The 26,601-nt window shown below is 43.4% G+C and overlaps 1 protein-coding gene across 1 annotated transcript; it reads left to right on the top strand.

Moving 5' to 3' along the window:
- Positions 1 to 1,260: 1,260 nt before the first annotated feature.
- On the top strand, positions 1,261 to 26,601 carry frs2a (fibroblast growth factor receptor substrate 2a). Its single transcript, XM_030775634.1, has 7 exons — positions 1,261 to 1,301; positions 21,221 to 21,316; positions 21,882 to 21,973; positions 22,901 to 23,087; positions 23,978 to 24,136; positions 25,039 to 25,202; positions 25,529 to 26,601. Exons 3-7 carry the CDS (start codon positions 21,908 to 21,910, stop codon positions 26,561 to 26,563), a joined length of 1,611 nt encoding a protein of 536 aa, XP_030631494.1. The 5' UTR covers positions 1,261 to 1,301; positions 21,221 to 21,316; positions 21,882 to 21,907; the 3' UTR covers positions 26,564 to 26,601.

The following is a 26,601-nucleotide window of genomic DNA, read 5'->3' as shown; positions in this document are numbered from 1 at the left end:
TAATAGAGTTTAAAATGTGACCAGCTATAACCAGCTACAACCTGAATCAGCACTATATACAATACGATATTGATAATGGTAGTAATCATAAACAATCCGAAAACACAACAGCAGAATACTGTAATATCTAGAAATTCAAAACAATATAGGAATGATTGTTTTTTCTCTCCTCATTTAATGTTCCTGAAGTTCAGACAGTAATGTGGTTACTCCATCCATTTACCTGAAATAATAAGATTTCAAAAAACTTAGTGAACAGCATTCAAATTCTCACTTTACATTCAAATATTTATTATTACTGTACTTGTACTACAGATGTTTCCCATCAGAGCACATTTTGTTTAAATTTAGATTCGCTGGTAACATCAGGTTGTAAGTAATTGTAAGTTTGAGGTCTAATCTTGTAGTCATCAGTGAAGCTGAGCGCATATCCCAAACTCCGTCTGCTGAGGCCTGGATTCTCAGCCCTATGAAGAGCTGTGTGGAAGTCTGTTTTCCTTGCTCTGCTGTGCCCTAGGACCTTTAGCCTGTGCAACCAGTCAGAGCCTCACCTTATGATCCAATGCAATTTAAAGTTAAGAGCACATGCATTTGCTGCCACTCAGTCATTTCCCAGCTAGAATCACCAGTCTTGACTAGCTGTGGTCATACACTGAAAAACCGTGTTGGTGTAAACAGAACAAAGCTAGCCACTCTAATAAACATGCAATTCTCAGTTTTTTTGTCTTTAACTCAGTAAGTCAGCTATTTAACTAGTTTGCTGAGCAATATGGACTGGGTAAGGCGGATCATGAATTGAAATACGTTCCGTGGATATTTGCACTGGATAGCTTTGGTGTATATTTTCACTACTAGTCCAGTAGGTGACGGTATGCACCTCTGGTTAGTGGACGTGCAACGTTAATTCAATGAAGAAGAAGACGCTTGCTAGGCAGGAGTTGTGAGTTCAAGCGTTTTTACAACAAGGCAGAACAACTACGAGTACAAGTTCGATGCGTTTAGTTACTATTTACAAACATACTGAAGGATAATTTTTCCGCGAACGCATCTAAAAGAAAGACAGAGGATGATTTAGGAACCATTTCGTGTCTTTCTTTGATTCTGGAGCGGAGAGATGGGCATATTTTGAAGTTTGATGTTTGTTTTTTGGCGCTTTGGACGAAGTGTGGAGGCAGAGTTTGATATGGGCTGTTAGTCAAAAGCAGGGATTTAATAAGTCCTGTTTGGTTAACCAAAACACCGGATACTAAACAGTTTTCTTCAGCTTTTTATCCACCCTTGTCCGTTTCCCAAAGTGCATTGTAAGTATCAAGTGAACTTTAATACATTTCAGTAAAATGCTTTGCTTATTTTAAACAAGACGCTTTGCCAATGTTGGCTAATTATATTAGCAAGATAGCCTGCTAGCTATTATATAATGAGTGGGGGCCATCTAATGCGACGAGAATGCGTCTTATCACAGGGAAAATAATGAAAAGTCTAAGAAAAACTGTTGCAGATGTTAACGAAGGGTGTTAAACTTTTCTAATGTTGATGATTCAGTTCTGCAAGCGCAAGCATGTTTTTTTTTTTGCTTTCGTGCTTAGTTTTCTAGCTTTCTCAGTGAGCTCGAAAAGTCGCAGATTACCCAGCCGACTACTACAGTATAAATTTGATAATTGACAATTATCTGTCGTTTTCGGAACTTCAATGAATGGGCAATTTTTGGTACGAAAACGATTCACTTGGATGAATAACCAAGCTTTCTAAAAGTGTTTTATACGCAAGTCACTGTGTTGGCCCATTACATCCATTCAGTCTTAATCATTTTGTCTTTTACATGACCAGACCTCGCGTAGCTATTTGTCAAAATCGACCAAAACATACGTCAGTGTTTTACGGGCGAAATTACCTATAGAATGTGAATGGGGAATACTTTTTTCTCTCGTTTTTGAGGGATGAGCTAGTGATGTATAGACGGCAGAGTTCTGCATACGATTTGAGTTTGGTTCGTAAATCTTAACGGGTAATACGCTGGTTTAAGATGTATTAAAATGATATGAATTCAGATAAGGAAAACACAACACATGGAGAAAAAAACTATTTTGTTGCAAAACCATGCAAACGTTTAATAGTTCCCGTAGACAATGCACTGAATGGTATTTGATTAATTATTAGAGTTCAAGTGACTAATGCTAAGCTGATGAACTTTCTGGCCAACTTTTTTTTTTCGTGTCCTTGTGTGTCACTCCCCCAAAATGAAACCGAGGTTTTTAGCAGAAAAATGACTCATGAGTGAATTTCACGGAGAGGAGCCTCCTGTGTAACCTCTGTTATGATTGTCGGACAGCCTACTTTTTCCACAACCACCTCATAAAAGTAGGTTTCAAGCAAGGCCTTGCTGAACAACCCACGAATTCTCTACTTCTAAGAAAACTAGTACGAGCAGCTGTTGTTTCTTGGAAAAAATAGGTATTTGTTTGGACATTGAATCCTTGCATCCTGATTAATTCTTGACTTTGAGAGCGAGGAAGGACTGTCGTGAGACGTCGTAATGACACGCTCACTTTGGTGTTTTGCTGCTGTCCGTTAAGAACAGCTGTATTGACACCCCTCATTCAAACTTTGTCGTTCAAACAGCGAATTAACAGTTTATTTCTGTTTAACTTAGAGCAAGAGCAGGGTGACACGTCGAATATGATGACATCAGAGAGCAAGCAGATGACCTGGTCCTCTCAGAGACTACCTGGACTTTGTGCGCACCGCACGCGCAAGACGTTTATAGATCATCCTTCTGACGCTGTCTTTCTCTTTACTTAAACGTCAGTGTAGCATTTCCATCTGTGATGGCGGTGTTCCACTCAGTCACCTATACATCTGAACAGTCGTGAATGAGGAGTTAAACTTGTCAGTGTTTGCTTACTGTCCCCACCTCCCCACAGCACCTTTGTGGTCACTGTGTTCACGATCAGAACATGCTACTAGGTAATCCTCAAGACTGTTGTACTGGTTGGCATGGGTTATATGAGACGAGAAAAACACTTAAAGCTGATAAAAGATCTGACAGAATAATTCACTGAAGTAGTCCTTTAAAGGATATGTCTCCACTTGTCTTTGTGGTTAGACCTTACAATAATCAGTCATATGCTTGATCATTGAAGCATAAGACTGATTAGCTATCAGCCTAATTAATGGAGGAGAATTCATCAGTTCATGTGTCAGTGGAGTTTTCAGGCAACAAAACTGCACAATGGGCAATCAGTAAACAAACACTGAGTCACACAGCTATGTTTAATGTTATCAAAGCTATCTAGAAGGATAAAGGAGTGAGACGTGGAAGAAAATGGGAGGGTTATGACACATCTGCATTCTAACAAACAGTGAAAATGTCTGTGATTTTTCATTAGTGCCGCTTTCCCATGTTTTTCTTTTCCTTCAGTGCTTACTGCTGGACTGCTATGTCGCATTTTGATAATTTTCTTATCGACAGCTCCAGGTGCTTTAGACACATTATCACAGAACCAAGGCCCAAGAACACACACACACACACACACACACACACACACACTTAACACAGATCTTCAGTTGAATGTATTCTCTCTCAGAGGCTCAGCACCTGCTGTTTGCCCAATGAGTCAATGTTCCCTTTATGATCCTTCTAATCGGCCGTTAACAACATTTGACGTTCTCTCTGACGCCATCCACATCACTTTGTCTTATCACCCATTAAGGCACGTTTAATGCACCAGAGTGCACCAGCCAATTTCTGCTGTCACTGGGCCCATCTACCTGTGTGTGTTTGTGTTTGTGTGTGTGTGTGTGTGTGTTCAGCCAATTTTATGACCTCTGTCGACACAGCTTGCTTTTCTGCTCCTTGTTTGTTTGAAATTGTGAGAGGGGAAAAACATCTCAAATGGTATAGATTGTCCCTTTAAAACGGACTAAGTGAATCCTGCCTGCTATATATGTGTGCAAGTTTTGTGTTTGTGTGTGCGTGCGTGTGTGTGTATGCGTGCATGTGCATGTGTGATGTCTCTTAGTCTGGGTGGTGGAGCTTGGCAGTGTGAAATGGTGGTTGTTCGTAGCTCTGGCTGTCGGGAAGCTGAATGGGCCCAGAGCAACGTTAATGTTTAATAGGAGTGGTGAATGTGCGTCAGTACCTGCTCCTCTGGAGAGGATAGTCCTCCTCTGACTCACATAGCCGGTTTCTCCTATGAAACAAGAACTTAGCTACAGCAGGTGATTCACTCACACCATATCTCACCTGTTCTGTCCTCATCCCCATATTTGAACACATCAAATAAATCTTATCAGGTAGCCATTACTTCTGAATAGCAACATATTAGTCTTCATGTTTCAAATGGAGGAGCGAGAGGTGGTTTCTGTCAGGAGAGTGTCCTTACAGATTGTGTTGACAAGTGTTACAATATGTTGAATTATTCCAAAAAGGACACCGTACTGTATCATACTGAACATGCTCTGGTACCCGTACAGTGACTGCTGACTGCTGCTTGCTGTCATGCTTCTGTTTGCCATATTAACTGCCGCTAGAAATCGCTTGATGCCTTAAATAATTTCCCTGTGTTTCTTGTTTGTTCAGTTGCAGAATATATTCAGAGCATAGAATTTGAGACTTTTTTTTACATGACAGATGCTTAGAATTTCTTCGTTCTCCCAGCAACAAACTGAAAAAAAGGAGTTGTGAACAACTGAGTATTGGATAGAGTTAGCTCTGTCACAGTGGTTGCCAAGGGAGAGCTTAGTGAGAATTGAAGGACATGGAAAATCTGCACATTGCTACTTCTCCAGCCATTTGGACTGTATTTTTAACTAATGGTGTAACATTAAAACCCCTTGTAAGATATTGAGTTTAATAAAGTACTGACTTATGAGGGACACGTATACGTGAGTAATTGACCCATACTGTCACAGTAAGGACTGTTGTAGCCGCACGTAGTCTTGTTGGCTGGCTGCAATGGAGTCGGGGACAACTGCACTTTTCATGAACCCAGACTGGCCCTGATATGACAGCATATACCTGACATGACGAGCATCGTGTGTAAAACCTGATAAGATAGCTGTGTACAAAGCCCTTTTACCTCAGCATGCCAGAGCAAAACTTACTGATCTTCCAACATGGATAAAAATCACATAAACAGGTCTGAACACTGTGTAGAATTACCACTTATTTCAACATGCACTCAATATCTGTGGGGACCCTTTTTTGCTGTGACGCTGTTTGGTTGAAATAGTTTCAGTTTGAGTGTTATTTTGGGTTTAAGCCTTTTTTGTGTGCGTTTTGAGTGTGATGCCCATATGCTTGCAGTATGGAATGGATTTGTTCAGTGTCAGTGAGCCTCTTGTTTGGAGTGTCTATATAGCCTTGGACAGAACTGAAAAACTTTTGCCTAACTGCAGCATGGATGTTTGCAGCTACTCTAAAGACCAGGAAATGTCTCTCACTTAAGACTAAACAAATTACTGCAAACAGTATGAATTTGCCACCTCTTTACACCCCCCCCCCACCCCCTCTTCCCTTTCCGTTGTTATAGATGCTTCTACAGTGAGAAAATGTGTTAGTTTGGATTTCAGGTCTTGGGAAGGATCTTTTTCTGAGTGAAATGAACTGTGACATAATTGGCTCACACATACAAAGCAAAGAGAGGAAAAAAATGTTGGGATGCGCTTCATCAAATGGTAAATTAGTCTGTGTGGTCCTCTCTGTTTCAATAGTCAGACAGCCACATGTTTGGATTTACTATAAATTATTCCATTTCTGAAAGCTTGACAACTGAATTCTGCGAAACGTGTGCTCCTGTTTGATGCCCGATCACTAATAGTTAGGTCAAAAGAACCCCCCCCCCCCCCCCCCCCCAAACTCCTCTGTGAGTGTGCTCAAATATGGCAGTGTGTTGATTTATCAATAGACACAGATTTATTTGAGATTTAGACACAGGTTTGTTTGAGGTTCATCCCTGAAAGTAAACCATGATCTTAAACTGTTGCTAACACATTCCTTTGATCGTTTTCCAGTTTTTCAGAAAAGCACCACCCAAAAGACCTAGTCTCTGAACTTTTCCTTGTCCTCAAAGGCTTGAAAAAGATGATCAGAAGGACAGACAGAAAAAAAGGGAGATAGCGAGTGTGTGTATGTAAGGGATGGAGAAGAGACCAGAGCTGTACTCGTTCCACAGATAGGTGCACAATGGAAGCCGCTTCACAGTAAGGGTGCATTCACGCTGAAAGCAATTGAGCCCCTCTCTGTCAGAGCAGTGTTGGAATGCCAGTCACTCAAACTGTCATAAATTGGAGAAAGCCCAGGGACTGGGGGAGAATGTGGGCTTTCATGTGTTTAGTGATATGCTTGCCAAGTGTGGGCAGGAGAAGTGAGGAGCTGTATGCATGGCAGATTTTAAACAGTTCACTATTATTGTTTGTTTCACATGAATGAGGATTTTGTGTTACATTCTGGCAATGAAACTGCTTTGGAAGGTCACTAAGAGAACAGTGTTTCTGACTCTCTGACCTTGGAGAAACTGTTGTTGCACGCATGCGAGATGTAGTTATGCAGTAATTTTCTCTCTGTGCCTGTTTATGATGATTAACTGACTCCTCAGATGTCATTTTGTTCTTAAAAAAGAGAGAAAAAACCCGATGTGAATTGCAATTAAGCATTTAATAGCCTGCACTTTGAATTGAAGTTCTCTGAAGGCTAGTGCTCTTCTTCTGGATGCCAGACAGATTCTTTTGTGCAGAGGCGTTTTTCTGTGTATTGAACTAACACTTTCACATTCCACACTGTACATTCTTTCAGACAAAGAGATCAAGTTGTTTCAGGGCCTCTCTCCCTCCCTCTCTCTCACTATCTGTTTTGGGGGCCCAGCGCAATATGTTTGAGAGAAGGCAGCGCTGACCCTCTGACACAGGCCACCCAAAAAACAAACATATTGGTTGGGTCATGATAAACAGGCTCCAGAAAAAGGGGCTGAATCATGGCTGAGTCACTGAGGTTTTTCAAGTCTGTGTTAGGCTTCACTGAGGCCCGACGAGGGGTGGGAGGGAAGGGGGTACTGTATTGGATTTAGTTTGAATGGGCTTGTCTGCTTTGCAGTGGTGGATATTTGAAGGTTCTGTTAGGTGTTGAACAGAACCAGTAAGTTAGGTGAACCTTCTCAAAGCACTGGTTGCGCTGGATTACACAGGCAGTCCAGGAAACTTTGATTTAGCATTTTGTGAGGTAAACCTTAGAAGTGTCCAGCTGGTTTACATAGCTTGAAGTTTCACAGTCTTGGTCATTTGCTAGCATATTTCTCAACTCAAGATGAACTTTGTCCTCATTACTGCTATTGCTGTGTAATTAAGTTGTGGTGTGTGTCTCATCCAGCGTGATGTTGACTTAGCCGCTAGCGAAGGAATGCGCTGCTGTGTAGTAACTCGTTTAGATGTCCATGTGGTTACTGCTCTCACTTTAGGAGTTGTATAAACAACGGAGCCCTCCACTCAATTCTCAAAATAGCTGTGCCATTTTACATGCCAATTGAAAACATGGGCACTTCTGACTGTTTTAGAAGATTTTACATCGAATAATAATGAAGTTTGGTGAAAAACGTTTAGAGGGGAGAGGACAAAGAGCCTTGTTGAGGGCTTTATTAACTCAGGGCCCCAGCACCAGGGGAGACATTGGAACTAAACTAAGTACATTAGACAGAGTGCCGTGCACATGATGGAATCTGACACATGATGACCTCATCGTCAAATGTAATCACTGTGCTATCACTCAATGCCAATTCAGAGCAAATTGTTCAATTTACAGCTTTGTGCACAACAGGTTTTAAATGCTCTGTGTCACCCCTTTTAACCATCCTTATTATTGTTTAACTATGTTTAAGGTTATATTATGGTTTTGTTTTAAAGCACTCTTTCTTTTAGTTTGCTTTTTATGCTCATTCAGCTCAATTTGTTTGGATTGCAGATTTGACTGTCTGGACTCTAAGGCACAACTGATTTGATGAAAAATATTAGTGATTGACATGAAACATGTTTCAGCAGAGCGCTGACAGAATTTCAGCGAAAATGTCAGACTCAGAGTGTCTACTAAGAGTGTGCAGATGGCTGGTGCAGTATCTGTAGCTTTGGATCCATCTGAAACAGTGTGACATTTTATCAGCGGAACGGACATGTAGGTGTCCATATTCTATACTTGATTGTGCTTAATGTATTCCGTACTGAATCAGTAGTTATATGATGGCAAATAGCATTAGTCATTGTTTTTTGCTGACATTACAAGATTTAACTGTTGCTTCAGTTTGTCAATGTTTGGCTGGCTATTTAACTGTTATCAGCAGCATAGGATTTCACTTGATGTACAACCCCAGTGTTTTCTGTAGGATCCCTCCTTTTCACTGCCTGCTTGCTGTTCAGCTGTAGTGTATTTTTTTTAAAACTGTAACTTCTAAACCACTCTGCCCAGACCTGTTTTGATGCAAGCATATGCCCATTCAGATTGAGTCTCAGGATTGATTTGGCAATGCCAAAGCTCCAACACTTTTACCCACACAGGAAGTGGATACTACTGAATACTGAACTCGAGATGGCGGAGAAAGTTTCTCTCTCTCTCTCTCTCTCTCACTCTCACTATACCTGGTTTTTCTTCCTTTTCTCCCCAGCAGCCACACAGTAGCGCTCTGGAGCTCCGTAGCCCTCTTCAGTTCAGCGTGGAGAAACGTGTCTTGCATTAGAGCGTGAATGCCGGAGAGCTGCTCTCGCGTGTCAGCGTGATCGCAGTGTCAGCTGAGATTTCCAAGGCCCTAGCCCAGAGACTCTGTCAGACAGTGCTCATGGAGCTACACTAGACAGCCAGGGGTCTTGCTTTTGAAAAGGGAGCTGTTCTTGTTTTTTTTTTTTCTCATCAGACTAAATGCGTGCATAGAAGCTCTATGAAAAAAGACTGTTATGTTATCATGGTCATTTCAGCCTGTTTCTGTGGCTCAGTCTTCGGTTTAACAGCTATGGTTCAGTTATGCACAAACTGCATGGAAAAGCATGGCCTTGCTCTTCTGTTCCTCTGTCACAATGGCAGCTCCTGAGCACAAGACAGAACGGAGGAGTCTGAATAACTCTGTGAATTGTTGGTGCATTGGCTGAGAATTTCAATCCTTTCAGCTGTGCCAGCGTCCAAGGTGGCAAGAAAGCTGTATCTAGAGTCTGCGCCAGCAAGGCGCACAGCCACCGCAGTCGTATTGGTTTTTAAAGACCTTCATCCTTGTGAAAAGCAGACCATTGTTTGCTTTTATTGAAGATGAGGCCTCCTACTCCTCCAGACACAGAGCTACAAGCGTCTCTCTCTCTCTCTCTCTCTCTCTCTCTTTCTCTCTCTCACTCTCTGCTGAGTAAGATGTAACACTTGGCAACATAAACATTTGTCCTGCTTTTGGTCCCCAAATGGATGAACAACACAAAGCTTTTCACAGCCTGTATGAGGGGCCTCTCTGAAAGACCAACTGAAGAACATCTCACATCTACACTCCAATGAGCCTTGAAATACATAGACCATATGCAGGAACTCTCATTACTACATATGTGGAGGTGGATTGCAGCCTGGTGTAGTCTACACAGCTTGACTTCACAAGGGTTGCTGACCTGGACGGGGTGACCTGGCTGCAAAAAACCTCCTCATGTCCCACCCAACCCCGCTGCCCTCTCTTTCTCCCTCAGAGAGGCCTTCTGTTGTGGTGCCTAGATATTCATGACCGGATTGCGCTCATATGTACATTTGGTTTGAAAAGCTGAAGGTGCTTCCCAAGAGTCTTTAAGGTGTCTACTTGTGTGTCTCTGAGGATGTGATTCTCCAGTGTTGCTAACCACAACTGAGTGGCTAACAGCATGTTGTGTTTAATTGTGTATATATATATATATATACACACACATGTATATGTACATATATTTATTTATATGTTACTGCTGACTGCTCCCCTTTGTCTTTTGTCTATGGGAGAATCTCATTGAATCAGTGGTGGAGAGGTCAGCAGGGCAACAGCAGCATCTCTTTTGTCTTGAGCAATTACACCGACCTGTGCCTGATGTCTGTATTTGTGACACCACTTTTGTCCCTTTGGCTCCTTCTCTCCCTCTCTTTCTCCCCCTCCTTCTCCTCTCCTCTCTCCCTCCCACAGAAACAAGTGGGAGCAGAATGCACTGTTGCCCTTTCTGACTCTGTTTTTACACCTCCCACACAAGCTGAAAGCACAGTGAACTGCCACTCTCCAAAAAACAGACTTTCAGCTATCGTTTTGACTTGAGTTTTCCTGCTTTACATCTTCCCGTAATTGATGCTGTCATCTGTATTGGAAAAGTGCTTGAATATTTTAAATGAGCTTAAAGCAAAAATACAGGACCTGGGTTCAGAAGACCAGGGCCTGACTTTCTGTAAAGCTGCCTTGAGGCTGTGTGTGGTGAGAACTTAAAGCCTGATACAGATACACTTGAGAGGCATTACTTTAAAACTTCGTGTGATAGGCAAAGTCAGCCAAATTACCTTACAACTGGTGGGATGACAAAGAAAACTTTGTCACTTTATCATTGAGATGTTGGCTTTGTATTTCCAGGAATTATATGACAAAGAAATGTAAAAAATTGACTTCTTTGACTTAATCATGCATTTTTAATGGATTTTTTTAAAAATTTTGATACAGTGGCAGAATCTTGTGGAAGATATATGATCTCTGAGTCCCTGTCTAGTTTCTAGAGTGTCTTTTCAGAACTAGTGTAAGTTCAGCATGTGAAGAGTTAAATCAGTATGAGGTAAAGCGCCTCAAATCTCCTTCCCCCTGCCTCTTGCCCCACTCTGCTCATGGGCCTCTTTCTCTCTCTCTCTCTCTCTCTCTCTCTCTCTCTCTCACTCTTCAGCCTTGGCCCAGGCTCCCCCACTCTGTTTCCAGCCAAAATGGTGTGGGAGTTAAAGTAAACTTGCTCTGGCCCGTTTGAAGTAATACAAAAGTTCAGACGCTGGGCAGGGGCGGCTCTCAATAGACCAGCTGGCCATAATGGGAGTGCGGGGTTGCCCGGGTGATGGTGCCTGTGTGAAGGAGAATGTCGGTCGAGAGGGCAAACGGAGAGGAGGAATTCTGCACCATAGCCTGCCTGACCGCTTACTCACAGAGCTGGCCAGTGCGAGTGAGAAAATGAGAAAGTGGGAGAGTAAGTGAGAGAGGGAGTAGTGGAGTGGGTGGACCGTCGGTTGTAGTGTAGCCTACATGCTTTGCTCTTATTAAAATACTCGTCTTTGTCAAGAGGCACTCGTTTCTCCTACCCTGCCCACACGCACTCAGAAAGCAGCTGTTTGCAAGCTTTACCAGTCTTTTTTTCTTCTACACAGCCTCCCCACTGATGCACTTTTCTCTCCTCTTCTCTGCAGATTTATTTAGGCTGACCATAGATTTTGTATTAGTTTAGCATAATTCTAGAAAATGTAGAAAATGTTCATATCTGTGTCGTGCTTTACCGCATTCCCAAGGGAATGATGTGCCCTGATGATTTGATTACGGGATAAATCTGAGAAGGGTTGTTTGAGAGTTCAGATCATTTTTCTCCTTTTGGAGAGTGGTATAGCTGAGCCATGTGATTTCAGATCCAAAAAAGCTCATATTTGATGTTTTTGTACATTGAATCTCCTGATAGAAATTATTTCTAATTTGCTCCATGACGCTCCAGATTTTGCCATATGAATAAATGAATGTCTCACATTTGGGGTTTTGACAGCAGATGAATGAGGATCGGATTCCTCTTACACATCTGTCCCCATAAAACTCATATTCTCTCTGAGTGCTGTTTCCACTTGTGGATCATATATGTCTGTTGATAAACTTAGTCTGTACCACGGCAGTTTTTGGGACACTGTCCTGATGTGTGTGACATTTCACCAAGGGATTTAGAGGGTATTATACTGTCCTGGAAATAGCGTCGGTACTGCAAGGGAAAGCCAGTTGTTTTCCATGTGATCTTCGCACCTGATCAAACTGTGAGCCAGCCACTGATGAAGATTTATCATTGAGAGTGAGAGACAAATTCAGTGGAGTTCATCCCACACTCATGCCAATCTGGCATGAAGTGAAGAACCAATCACATGACCCACTAATCATAATCAATAGGGATGTAAATCACAAGTTTCATCACGATGTGATACTACATAGATCCTTTTAGCCAACAATCTTATGATTTTCGATACCTAAAAATTTGCTGCAATGCGATTTGGTTTGATACAGGGGTCTGCAGTCAATATGAAATGATGTGAAATTTCACACAATCTGTTACATTTCTATGAATTCACAGTTTGTAATACTATTTGAACATTATGTAATACTCATTGCTCTTTTGGAAGTGTGGGTCAATTTTTGAGGAAAAAAGGTTGTCAGCCGTGTGGGTGTGGGAGTCTCTCTCATGTTAGAGCCACCGGCTTTGACACAGTGTCGCCTTTTCAGGTGACCTGACAAGTTTGTGGTATTACCTGAGTATCTTCATTCACACTTACATTCTTTGCAAACAGCAACGGTCTTGTCTGGCTGTCCGTTATTTTTTCTAAAACCAAAATGTTTCCACACCCTCGATTTGTTACCAACTGGAGAGTGTAAAACTTCGTTTTCTGGGCTGCTACTGCTCGGACGACTGGTAGATTGCGTCTGCATCGTTAGGCGGTTTAATGTGAACACTAGCATGCAGGCAAGGCTTTAATTGGTGGACTGCAACAAGCTTACACCGCATGCCGCCACCTACGGCGTAGGAGTGTACAGAGGAGTCGTGGATAATGTTGGAACAGGTGTGAAAATAAACATGCATGCATCGATGTTTCTACGTCACATCGATGACACCAGATTGTTCGCTATTTGGTTGATGCATCAATACAGATCGATGGATTGTTACACCCCTACTAATCAATAGATCGGATTTACCTTATCTCCAGAATTTGTTGATGTGTAAGATCCAGCATTTCAAAACAACATATCTAATTTTCCACACTGTGGAAGCACATGGTGTCCTGTGGCTGTATGTAGCCTACATATTATTTTTGCAGTCTGAAATTTGGAAGTAAATCTTGGCCCTAATTAGTGGGTGTGTTCTGTTATGTATCTTTTGAGCTCATTCATTGCAATGTTAATTGGAGACTAACTGCTGTGTCTGAGCTAAAGCCTCCCATGAGACAGTGGATGGTATGCACTCATTTTTGTGTATGCATGGTTTTGACTCTTCAGCTCAGCAAAACAGACATCATGGAATCCACAGTTTAGAGATGGAACAACTGTCCCACATTCACACACAGGGTTTGTCCATGCTCAAAGCGCTGTAATTATATACTACACAGTATGGGTTTATCAGTGATATCGTGAAACTTTGTTATGTCTTTGCATACAGCCCTTCAATGGGTGCTGAAGTTGAGCATTCTCAAAAAGAACAGCCAGAGGTAGTGTAATTGAAGGGCAGAGGCCTGGCTGCATGATTTTAGGGGAGTTTTCCCAGGGTCCCAGGAGGAAAAGCCTTTGAAGAGCATTGGTCTGGAATGCTCCTGGCAGAGGTGTGGGGTTAGCCAGGGCTCCACAACTATTGGGCTGTTAGGCTAATGCTAATCCTACACTCATGACTCTCCCAACCAATTCAACATCCTGCTCAGTTCATAGTCACTCAGAATCCATCTACCGTATGAAAATTGTTAAGGCTAGAATCTGTGACCTCCACTAAAGCAAAAAGCTTAGGTTGGGATGGTGAATAGACTATTATTTTTTTAAGTTTTGTCATCGGTTAGTGGCAACTACAGGACTTTTTAGACGAGGCAGATTCTGTTCTAGAAAATTTCATGTGATGTATCCAACTTTTAAATAAACTGTGCCTTCATGTGCTGTGTTTGTATCTTTTTAATAGTGAGCCTTGTTTGTTGAAAATTGTGCTGTTCATGTATATATATTCCAGTAGATGTTTTCTTTTAAACTACTGTGTTGTAGAATGTTGTACTGAATTGCATGTGATGGTCGCAAACACCTTGTTAATCAGATTAATTATATGGATACTGATCCACTGGTTAACAGTGACTCACTGTTGTCTGTCATGCACTTATATCATTAGAATCCTTTACAAATGTAAAATAACAGTTTCAGTGACCTTTGCCGACCCTAAATAGCTCCCAGCATGCAAATGGAGTGAGTCAGAGATTGGCTGGCGTGTGACAAGCCTCTGCAGAGTGAACTGAGGAGGAGTGGGCGAAACGAGAGAGGGAGAGAGCGGCATTTTCGTAAAGCAGGAATCCACCTCAGTATCCACACCCTCATTCGTTTGTAATGAGGACATTCTTCAGAGTTTTGCTGTGGCGTGGGGGTGGGGAGTGGGGGGAGGAGGGGGGGGGGGGGTGTTAGTGGCCTCAGTCAAGGCAGAGATGATTTTGTCTTCATCTCCAAATCTTTCTGTTTGTGTGACAGAGAGATGAAGTCAGCAACGTGCAATGTGGGAGCTATGCAGTGTTCTGTCACTGAACCCTTTGAGAATGTTTACAAGGTTTCAGTGAAAGCATAAATCGTCCCCTATGCTCTGATGCCCATTACGACTTCTTTTCCATCACTTCTCGTCTCAGTAAACTCATGCAAATGAGCAGAGTCATCTGTTCCTTGTATCCAGGCCTGCAGTCATAGCAAAGGTGCGCTTAACTATAGACTCTCTGGATTCGCTCAAAGTTACAGTCAAAAAGACAAGATGTGTCCTCAGCTGTGAATATCAAGAATCTCTGTATCACAGATTTTTTTTTCCTTCTGTAGTCTTTACACAGATTTGCCATTCTTATGAATGGTGGTCCAGATCTAATTGATTCCTGTCATATTTAGTTTTGCAATAAATCCAAGTAAGATGCACATATGTAAAATATTCCTAATGTTGGAGTATACAGTCTCATGCCATGTCGGGGTGTAGAAGTCTGGGCCTGAGGACTGATTAGTGATTGATTAAACTGTTGGTTTTGAATCATTTCACAGTTATTACAGAGCATATCAGCAGAGGGAAATGAATGGTCCTGTAGATGTTAACACTGAAGTAGATTTGCCCTGACTAGTCTGTGCAGATATGACTAAGATAGAAAAAAGTGGAATGGATGCCTTTGGGAGGTTTGAAGGAGCCATCAATAATGACTAGTATAACAGAGGTTAGCTCCTTCAGTCTCCCTCAGCCTTTGTTTGACTTTAAGTCCGGAAAGCTGTGGACCTCAAATGATGAGTTGAGATGACAGTACCACAGAGTCCTCCTGTTCTGTGTCAGTTTCCCAGCTGACATTTGGATCAGTGCTGCTGGTGTCCTCCTAGGATAATAAATGTGGGTTAAATCAGAGATTGAGTCTCATGCCAACAGGATTTGTTTAGACTTTAAGCCAATGAGGCAGAAAACGGACAATTACTGATTGATAAGAAAGCTTCACTGAAGGTTTAACAACATAGATTACCCCATAGAACAAACGATGTAAGCCACCTACTTACAGATGGACACGACAAACATTGTGGTAGGCATACTCGATATCTTTCACCTATCAATTACAGATAGGTGTTGTACCATATTGTCATTTTCAGGTTAGTTGATCCTTTTCCATTTTGAAGTAAGGGAATGTTCTTCTGCCATATTGCCCATGCATGGGCATGGCCCAAGTATGGACCACTAGTTTTTTGTGTAGCCTGAAAATGAATTTTCAAGTTCAGTCAACTAAATTTGTTTGACCTGAATTGATCTTTAATCTGAATTTTTGATTCTGAATTGATCTGAAATTTTGAGCAGCTCAGATTTATGGTGATATTTCCGGAGGCTGCCTCGATTCTGGTCTATCAGACTGATTGTCAGCCTCTCATCCAGACACAGTATGGGAATGCAAAATGAAATTTGGTCAGGTTTTAAGGAAGTTCCCAGATACAGGTGTTGCAAACCCAAGGTCCCAATCGTGACACCTCTTTCCAAAACCCTTTCCACAACTTCTATGCAGTTTTGACCACTGAGTGCATATGCAGTGAGGCTACCTGGCCACAGAGGGTAGTGATCTGCTGTCATCAGTGGTGAGCTTGTTACCTCAGGGACCCAGACTGTGAAACATTCTGCACTTGTTGACTCATTATGCTCAGTGGGGTCAGAGGTCGCTCACTGATTGAGCTCCATTTTTTTTTCTTTTCTTTCCACGTCCACTCTCAGCCTACGGCTGCCCTGTCATTCACCCTGCTTTGCCTTCAGAGGCATTCTGGGAGTGGCATCACTACTGCACTTCACAGCTACACAATCATCTGACAGGCAGTAATCCCCATTATTAGAGGTCAGTGAGTTTGTTGTGTTTTGAGGAGATAGAGACAATACTCCCACTCTGTTGAACACCACTGACCCTTTCAGTCACCTGTCTGCTTTATTTAAGTCCTGTACAGGACCTTCCACCCAAACTGTTCTTTTTGTAATTCCGTGCTTTATAGCTGAATTCATTTGAAGTTGTCATATTAACTATTTCTATATGTTTTTTGGAGCAAACTTACTGTAGCCTTTGATGATAGTAGGCTAAACATTTTCTCTTATCAGTGAAGGACTGTGTCTGGTCGACTTTATAGTTTAGTTAAAATGGACTCATAGTGCTTGCCAAACCGTGGACCCACTCACCCTGTGGCCCCTCCCCCGTTAGGGCGTAGGTGTGTGCATGCTCACATTATGGTTGTGTGATATGTCTGGTGGTGAGTTAATGCCACTGTGTTTGCTCAACTGTACGTGTGTAATGCTTGACTAGATGGATGGTGTATATGCGTCTGTTGCTGTGTACGTGCTTGCGCTCGTTTCTTCCCTCACCTCCAGCCCTGGCTATCAGCTCATCTCTGAATGTTGGAATCTGGGCTGCTGGAATGCAGACAGCGGAGAGCAGAGACTAAGAGCACGGTCACCTGACTCCAGCAGACAAAGTTGTCATTACATAGTCACCTCACTGAGACCATAGCCACTGTGCCCCAGAACACACCATAATCTGATCGCTTAACGTTGACTACATGATTTCTTTCATTTTTTGTTTTGTTTTTCTGATAGTCTAGCTCATTTCTAACACTGCATGGGCTGAAGGCACTTGACTGTTGAGATTTCAGTTCTACTCATAAGTGCCAATGTGAAATGTGTGTGACTTTTAGCCATGTACATCCTGCAGGACCATAAATGATTTACCAATCTCTTTGGAGTCTTTCTTGAAGTCTTGAAAGGGTGAACTGTGGGTGTGTGTATTTCTGTGGAATGTGTGTTTGTGTGGGATGTGTGTATGAGTGTTCATACTTGTGTATGCGTGTTTGTAAGTGCCTGCAAGCAGGTATGTATGTGTAAGAGAGAAATAATGAAGAAAATCTGTGTGGTGGGCTGTTCCATATAGATTAGTAAGCGTACATCCCGTCTTAAGAAATCTGAGCAGCGAAATGAAAACATTTCAGATCATGTGTAATAATGTCTCTATAGGTTCTCATTAGTGGGGAGACTGAGCCTCGCTTTTTATCACAATTCATGATTCCCATAATGTGCTCCCTTTCAGTTCATATGAGTTAAATATAGCATGAAAAAAGACTCCCAACTGAATAGCGTGGTGTCTCTCTGTCCGTTTATTTTCCATCATTTTCCAGTTCAGCTCTCTGAAAGCTGTCAGAAGAACGGCTACAACACCTGTAGTCATTTCCCCTTCTCACAGACACTTTCCACACAGCAAAGTTATAAAATGCTCATTCGATGAAATAAGATCCTCACCAGAAGCAAAGCGAATCCTTTACACTCTGCTCCTCTTGATCCACACACAAAGCTTCTAGATTCAGAAAAGAAAGTCCTCTTCCATGATAGGCTTTCGTGATTTAGCATGGCTTTTGATCTCCCTTGCCACCGTGATATCAACATTTGCTTCAGCATTTATTTTATTTTATTTTATTTTGTTGTAACTTAATTAATGCAACTGTCTCATGCGTGGGTGAGTTTGGAAGAGAAAGGTGTGCCCTAAACAGGGGAGCTCCACTCACATGTGGAGTAATAACATGAGCAAGCCCTATCAGCTCTGCCCTGAAGCTAAACCTCCATTCATTGGTATGAGCAGATCTGTCTCAGATCTTTCTCAGAGACAGGAGAAGAACTGGCTGGTTTTACACTCTACAGGAGTCTACTCCTCTTCTTCATGCCCTTCAGGTCAGTGTGGTGGGTGTAGCCAGCGGCATTGATGCTTCCAGGACTGTGGTCCATGGTTGTGTGGATGGTTGCGTAGGTGAATAGAGTTGTTATTTTTTTGTTTTTTTTTTATAGAAGAAAATGGTAATGCTGTGTTCTAGTTTCATCAGTGTGATGGACATGGGATATGTTTCATGATTTGTTTGTTTGTTTGTTTGCTTTAAACATGACATTTATATTCTCCTTTGTTTATGATTCAGAAGTGACTACAAACAGATTCTTGGTACCTAGCTGTATGACTTTGCCAAATGAAATATTACCTCTCCCGTCTATTCCATCTTTTGTCCCATCCATGCATTTGTGGGTTGTTGATTTGCATGGCACAGAAAGGGAGATGTTTGTCAGAGGTGGTGCTGTTTCGCCTCTTAAGCCCCACCTTCCTCCCCGTCTGCACCGGTTGGTACCTGGCACTGTGCCATCGATTAAGGCAATGCTGTCGTCTGATGCGAGGCGGCTGGGTCCGGGGGCTCAGCTAAGAAGAGACCCGGAATGCAGGCTGGAATGTGAGGAGGGCATGGCAGGGAGGACCCACAGCCCGGGCTGATCAGCTCTGCTTAGGCTGGTTAGAGTTGGTCTGCTGGAGCACTGCTCTATAGCCCCCCCCCCCCCCCCCCCCCCCCGTCCTACCTCTCCTGTTTCTCTATAGTCTCTCCTGTTATCCTTCAGACCCTTCCAACACATCCAAACTAGCATCAGCTGTACTTCTTGACCTTTTCCCTCATTCACCTTTTCCAACCAATAGGCTACACCTCCCTCTCTCGTTCTCTCTTTCTTTCTCTCTCTTTTTCTTCCTCCTCTCTTTTTGCCAAACTGTTTTTCTCAGTCTTCTCGTCTCTCTCACATAGTGAGCTATAAGGCTGCCGTGCGCCCTTGTGACGGGATTTGAAGCTGCACAAAAGCTAGCGGTGAGCCGGATTTGCCTTTGTGGGTAGAAAGCCAAACAGAGAGATGGTTCTCAAGTGCCAGACAGAGACTCTCACTGCTCTGTTTATGTTGGATGGCATTCACAAGTAGAAGAGATAGAGAGAGAGAGAGAGAGAGAGAGAGAGAGAGAGAGAGAGAGAGAGAGAGAGAGAGAGAGAGAGAGAGAGAGAGAGAGAGAGAGAGAGAGAGAGAGAGAGAGAGAGAGAGAAAGAAAAGAATAAGAAAGAATGAGTGTGTGCAAGAGAAGGAGAGACAGAGGTAAAAAATAGATAGCTTTTCTTAAAGCATGGTTAGTGTCTACATTAATTATGGAAGTATGCAGAGTAGCTTGGGGACTGGGAGCAGAGCAGGGCCTGTTTGACATGCTCCTGCGGCAGTGGCTTAACTCTTTATCTGCCTGTCTTAGTCCACACATCTCACTGTCTGAGCCTCAGCAATGTACTGTTATGCTCATATCTGAATTCAGTGAGCAGGACTGATATTTTGTGGTAACTAAGGAGTTCTGGGTGTAATTTGAACAGTAGCATTACCAGTATATTACCGAGTATTACAGTAAATATTCATTAATAATCGTATGAATCATCTTGGCCTCATATTTAGAGAGGTGTGAGTGTCTTAGCTGTAAGTGTTTGGAGGAGTGCTCAAGTGCAGGATGGGCTGCTCTGATGAAACCCGGTGACGTTTTCTTGGTGGAATCAGTTGCCCTGGAGATGTATTTGCAGGAACCGGGTAGGGAGATTAATCCAGTCTCGGCTGAAATGGTGTCTGGGAAATTCCCCATGTCGCTTCACTGCTGAATCAGGTGACAGGCTTTTGCTTTCGGCATGTGCAGAAGTGGAATAGGGAGCAGTGTATGGGTGATGGAGCTGTTGGTGGAAAGGCTACTAGTGGCTTTTCTGTGTCATCTGACCATGATCAAGGCAATGCTGGCAATATGAAATGGTGTACAGACCAACCAGACCTGCTATATGGCCTACTGAAAACGGCCATGGATGAAGTCAGTCAGGGCTAATGGTATTGATGTTCTTGCCTTTCACTCCACTTGCTTTATGTTTGACTTGGTTAAATGCTAGACCTCTTTGCAGTCCCCAAATACCACATGTATCCCACTGAAAAGAGCATTTACACCGCCAGACGTCAACGGGTACTATATACATACAAAGGCTTTCAAACCTGCAAACTGCAAGCAGTGTGGTTCTGTGCCAGTATCTGTTATAATTCAAACACAGACAGAAATATATAACTCAACATTAACTCACAGTTACAGCAGTACGATAGCGTTTGTCTGTTTTATGAGCAATTAGAAAGGATCCCAAATGGACAGCGAGAGCCTCAAGTTTTACTGAGAGTTGAGATGCCTCAAGGCGACAGTGGGATTTTTTTTTTTTTGTCTTTTTTTCCTCCCGTTTTTAATGAAAGATTGAGAGAGCAGATATAGCCTTAAACCACACACTCCCATTAGAGTAGTGATAATCATGCTGGCAGACAAGCTAGTTCTCTTTCGGAACTAGTTCTCCCTTTCACCTGCAAGATGCCTAATTTTTCCCTTCTTTCTCCATCTCTCTGTGGCCTCTCACTTTTAACAAGTGACTGTTGATAGATGTAAAGGAGAATTGCTCAGTATTAGGTTAGACATCTATATGTACTTCTAAATGTGTGCACGCTAAAATGCATTTAAACTGGTCCTGTTAGATTTCTGTATAGCTGTGTGTGTGTATGTGGTTTTGTTGTTGCATTGTGAAGTATCCTTTTAGCCATTATGCTGAAACCATTACAGTGAAAAACACTGGCTATGTGTGTGCTATAAATGCACTCCTGTGCTGATATGTCTTTGACAACGATTACTGCCTGTGAATATCTGTTAATGTGCTCAGCTGATGAGATGGGAGATACAGCCTAATGTGGGTCATTTTGGGGTGTTATTTGGAGCTCAGTAATGCTTTAGGCAAGCAGCCTGTTCTGGGTGACATACTTGGCTTTCTCCACATTACCCTCTCCTCAGGATTACAGGCGTAAGGAAGTATTTGAAATGAGCTTTGTTAACATAGGTGTTTCTCTCCCCCCCCCCCCCCCCCCCCCCCCCCCCCCCTCTCAGGCCCATGAGGTTGAGTGCTCACAGGTCGTGACATGGTGAGGCATGACTTGACCATGTGCTGGGAAGGGAAGCAGGAATGTTGATGGCTGGATCTAGGTAAGCAACTACGACCAGAGCTCCACTGCGCCCTCTGCTGGCTTGATGGGAGAATAGCACCACAACAGAAATGTCTTGGTAACACTGCCACTACTGATTCAGCTCTTGTTTTAACCCCTTGGAAAGGTTCTGTTTTCACCTGAGACTTGATGGTGCGCAAGCACTCTGTAGGCAGTTAAGTCAATTAGCTACATGTGATCTTGCAGTCAAAATGTTCATTTCTGAATTTTCTTTATGGCCGGCCTTACAACACCAGAATTATTTGGCTTTTATCATGACTTTTTTGGATTAAACATGACAGAGGCAATGTGTCAGTCGCCTAAGTCTGCTCCTAACGCTGTCATAGCCACAATCTCACTGTCCATTCCAAGACTACTTGTGTAAAGTTTACATTTCAGTAAGCCAACCTAGTATGCAGGTGAACTTTGTGCTTTTTTGTCACATTTAACTAGAGCAGCCAGCCTCTCTGTGGTTACAATAACCTATGTACTCACACACAGCCTCCACATTCTTTGACATTCTGCAGATCTGACTCCTCTCCACCATTTTGTTTTGTTTTCCATAGAGATCAAATGGTCTTCTAAAGAAGCCATGGGTAGCTGCTGTAGCTGTCCAGATAAAGAGTCCATCCCAGATAACCATCAAAGCAAATTCAAGGTGGGTCTTTCCCCTGTGCTCTCTCTCTCTCTCTCTCTCTCTTTTTCTCTCGCTCTCTCTGGCTCTCCTCTCTTTCCCCTCTTCCTGCCCTCTCCATCCTTTTCCCCCTTTTTATGTTGGCGCTCAGTTTTGAAATCACCAAGATGGTTGAGTAGTATGTGTGCTGCCTGGCTGCCCTGCCTGTGTTTGTGTGATCATTTGTGTCAAAGACTCTGGAAACCTGTTGTCTCTGTGCTGACTCTCTGGCTTACCCAAAGCTCCCTGTCAACACAAAATTCAACAGACCACTCTGTTTCAGGGTGAAAAAGCTTTCAGAGAACATGTCAGACACTCAGAGAGAACAGAACATTGGAAATATGCCTTGTGGTTTAATAGCTCGTTGAGCCCTGTCATGTGATATGAGTAATGTAGCAACAGATGACCAATTGTTGTCATATTTCTGACATGCCAAATCATTAACCACTTTGGTCCTCTTAATTTGGAACACAGAACTCCTTTTGTCTGAGCCCCTGGTCAGATGCATGCTTATACTGTACCCTACCTTACTCTGATTGGTTGAGACTTAGAACATGCACCTCATCTTCTCTGTGATAGGCCTCTTGATGTGTTTTTTGATGTGACAAATAGTGATCAATGCTTTGTAGATTAGCCTTCTGACCTGGTTAATTTCTGGCTCTAAATGTCTGTTCATTTCATTTGAATACTCAGTTTTAACAGAACCTCAGGTTTCACTTCATAAGTCAGTCCTGCTTAGGCTCTATCCCGCCTGTGCTTACTGTGTAGCTACTTCATAAGTCTTCGTGGTGCTCCGTGTCCTTCTCCTTTAACTAGACTAATGAAGGAAAAAGCAGGTTTGTAAATGTTTGCCGTGTCTGGGAGTTGGGGGCTTTGTCAGAGTGACACTGTGGTGCTGACCTGTCCTGTCAGGTGATAAACGTGGATGATGACGGGAATGAGCTGGGTTCAGGTGTGATGGAGCTGACGGAGGAGGAGCTCATACTGCACACACGTAAACGTGACGCTGTTAAGTGGCCCTACCTCTGCCTGCGTCGCTATGGCTACGACTCCAACCTCTTCTCCTTCGAGAGTGGGCGACGATGCCAAACCGGTCAAGGTGAGGGTGGGAGTTTTTGCATTTTTCTCTCTTGACCCTCTCTCACTCTCGTTCAGAGTGTGTTGAACAGGTTTATCTTCTGTTTTCTCACTGTAATATTAATATTTTTTATTTCAGATTCTCTCTTCCTCTCTTTGCTCATTCTGTTGCTCTGTGTAGTTACTTCCTAACTAATTCTCTCGGTTCCTCTTTCTCATTTTAATGGTCTTTTTCCTTCCCTCACTGTCTTTTTCCTCATCCTCTTTCATCCTTATTCCTTTATTGTGAAACACATAAATACCACTACAGAACCCTCACACCTGCAAAAACAAAAAAACCCTTATCATGCAAAATGTAGTTGAGCCTCCTTTGTACTACTACATCCCCAAATATAGCCAAACAACCTCAACCTTGTTGCTCTGTTGGTGTGTCTGATGGACTGTAATTCTAGCCTATGCCACTGTTAATGTCCCCCCCTGTTTAACTCCATGCTGACCAAAGGATGAGATCTGTGTGTATTCTGGTATGGGTAAGTTGGGCCAGGCCACCTGGACCCCTTTTGCCCCCTTCCTTGACCTCCCCGTGTCCCAGACACAATACTGTGTCCTCAATGCAGTATTGCTGTCTTTAGTGAGCGTGGGAGGACATATCCTTCTGCTCTCCAGTTGGATAAACTGTGCTGTGGTGGTTGTGTGTTTGTGTTGAGTGTTCTGACCGTGGTACCGTTTTTTTGTTTTGTTTTTAAATCTGGCTGTTTATTTGTAATTTTTCCTCCTCCCCTCTTGAGTTTGTATAGGTGACCGTAAATGGTCATTTTGAGGTCAATTGCTTTGTCTGTGTGTCTGTGTGTATGTATGTACAGTATAGGCGCTTGTGCGTTACAACGAATGACTCATGTGTTTATTCCACAGGGATATTTGCCTTTAAGTGTGCCCGGGCGGAAGAGATCTTCAACATGCTGCAGGACATTATGCACAACAACAGCATCAGTGTGGTGGAGGAGCCTGTGTTGGAAACCAGTCCTGGCCCTGCTGAGACGGAACCGCCCCGAACACCCCGCACTCCCACCAGTGAGACACACACACACACACACGCCCCTCATCATTAATTTACACACAGATAACCTGATTTACCAAAACTTGAAATATACCACGGCTTTGAGCTTGAGCGAAAAGAACAAGCGGAGGTTGGTTTAGGTATCTGTCTTTCCCCAGCCAGTGGTTCCGTGCTTTACTTGTCACTAAGTATGTAGCAACAATTACAGCTAATCAGCATGTGTACATATCTTCTCTGCAGTGAAGACAAGGAGGCCAATTGTTGTATGGCCAAAGAGGACACTTTAGAGAGGAATAGAGGGCAGGGTGCCAAAAACAGCAGCCCCTGCCGCTTGTTCATCACAATCTTCCCTCTCCTGTGGAGCCATCTCTCTGTGACTTGCCAGCTTGCCTGTAGGGCTTGTCTTGTTTTTTCTCTGTCTTCAGCCAGACAATATTCCACTGGTCTTTTATGTGCTGTGAGTGAAGGTCAAAATAACACACGAGTGTCAACTAAACCCAACCCTGACCCCTGTAAAATGCTGACTAGAGACCAGAGGCCTTAGACCTGTAGAGGTTCTGTTCATAACCAAAAGCCCTACAACAGCACACTGGAGACGTGTTGAAAACCAGTAATCTCGTTTCCACATCAGTCATGGAGAGATTGCTATCTTGATTTCTCTAACAAATTCTGAATGCAAACATACAAAATGTGATTTGAGTTGCGCCTAGAAGGGACACTTGAAAACACTACTGGCACAGAGAGTAACACTGTAGCTTTTTAAAATCTGTTTTCAGAATGAAAGTGGACTTAAATATACAGTAATGTGTGGTGTGGTTTGCTTAAGTATAAGTGCTTCAGGTCTTGATTTCAAAACTGATTGAATGACAGAAGCCTCTTGCCCCTTTATTCATTTGCTGCTGTCTTCTGTCCTCAGCTCCAGGATATTCTGTTCCTACGTTACCCAATGGGATTGGTCGGTACCCTTCATTTGGGGACGCTTCCTCACGGCCCTCCAGTCGGCATCCATCAATTGGAAGCGCACGGTTACCCTCTGTGGGCGAGGAATCTACGCATCCACTGTTAGTCGCAGATGAAACGGTATGAAATTCGACCGGCTACAGTTTCTCATCGTGGCTCCCTATGCTAATATCTATCTCAGTGGATGCAATGGGGCCACCTAGTGGTAACCTCTTCTTTATACATTAAGAAGAGGAAGAATTTAATGTCACTCAGTTCAAAGTACTGAGGTTCCAATCAAAATGAAATACACTATTTTACTTGGTTATCCTCTAGATTAGTTCAGTGATGAGTTATTGTTAGTAGATTTCTAATGGCAAAAATGGTGTAGCAGGGTTGTTAATGTCATTTTAAAGGAAATGATAGTGAGAAGAGATCACACTGTTAAGCATGTATGTGATTTTCAGGTCCATACCTATGTGAACACGACTGGATTACAAGACGAACGATGGAGTCGCAACAGCGTCCACACTCCCCTTGAACTTCGACTGTCCAATCCGAAGAGTGCTGGCCCTGCCTCGCCCAGTGAGCTTGAGCCACGGGTGGTGCTTGAACCTGAGAGTGTTAAGTTCGTGCTTGGTCCCACCCCTGTTCAGAGGCAACTCATGGCTAAGGAGAAGCAACGTGAGCTTAGAGAAGGAGAATCGGGATGTACAGGCACACCCGGAGAACCCAGTAGCATCCCCACGACGGACTTGAATGGCTCTGCAGCCCAGGGGCCTTCTGCAGATTGCGACACAGGTTATGACAGCGATGAACGCAAAGAAGGGCCCTCAGGGGCCAAGGTGGCCTACGAACTTCACAATGGGTCGGCCTCTGCCTCAGTGCCTGTCTCCCGCCGAAATCGTCCTCCCGTCCCCATCCCGGATGGCCAAAACGCCAACAACTCTGCCCAGCGTAGGACAGCGCTGCTCAACTATGAGAACCTGCCGGCTCTCCCGCCCGTTTGGGAGACTCGTAAGCCATTCTGTGATGGTGAGGGGGAGGAGGAAGAGTCATTTGGACCAAAGACCCCATCACTTAATGGTTTCCACCAGCACCTGCACTCTGGTCTGGATCCCATGCATAACTACGTCAACACAGAGAATGTAACGGTACCGCCCAGCGCCCACAAACCGGACTCGGCACGGCCGCGGCGCGATTGTGCCGGTGCACAGCCAACGGTCTTTAACTTTGACTTTCGGCGGCTTGGCGGGCCGGAGCCGCTGCGGCAGCTCAATTACATCGAAGTGGAGATGGAGAAAGGGTCAGACTCCAGTGGACCACAGACACCTAAGACCCCCACCACCCCGCTCCCTCAGACCCCCACACGGCGGACAGAGCTGTACGCAGTCATTGACATAGAACGCACGGCTGCCATGTCCAGCCTGCAAAAAGCACTGCCACGCGATGATGGTACATCCAGGAAAACGCGACACAATAGTACTGACCTGCCTATGTGAGCCTACCAAGCACTGTCTCAAGTTGCACCTTTTTTGTG

This window comes from Chanos chanos, chromosome 1 (genome assembly GCF_902362185.1).
Source record: "Chanos chanos chromosome 1, fChaCha1.1, whole genome shotgun sequence".
NCBI classification, from domain to species: Eukaryota; Metazoa; Chordata; class Actinopteri; order Gonorynchiformes; family Chanidae; genus Chanos; species Chanos chanos.
Note: the sequence above shows the minus strand (reverse complement) of the source record. Positions and strands in the feature narration are given on the sequence as shown.

What these genes read in the sequence shown, in the direction of transcription:
- frs2a (XM_030775634.1), top strand. Translation starts at nt 21,908, where the DNA reads ATGGGTAGCTGCTGTAGCTGTCCAGATAAAGAGTCCATCCCAGATAAC. An exon ending in AACACCCCGCACTCCCACCA is followed by an intron (nt 24,137 to 25,038) that starts GTGAGACACACA and finishes TTCTGTCCTCAG; the next exon opens with CTCCAGGATATTCTGTTCCT. An exon ending in TGTTAGTCGCAGATGAAACG is followed by an intron (nt 25,203 to 25,528) that starts GTATGAAATTCG and finishes TGTGATTTTCAG; the next exon opens with GTCCATACCTATGTGAACAC.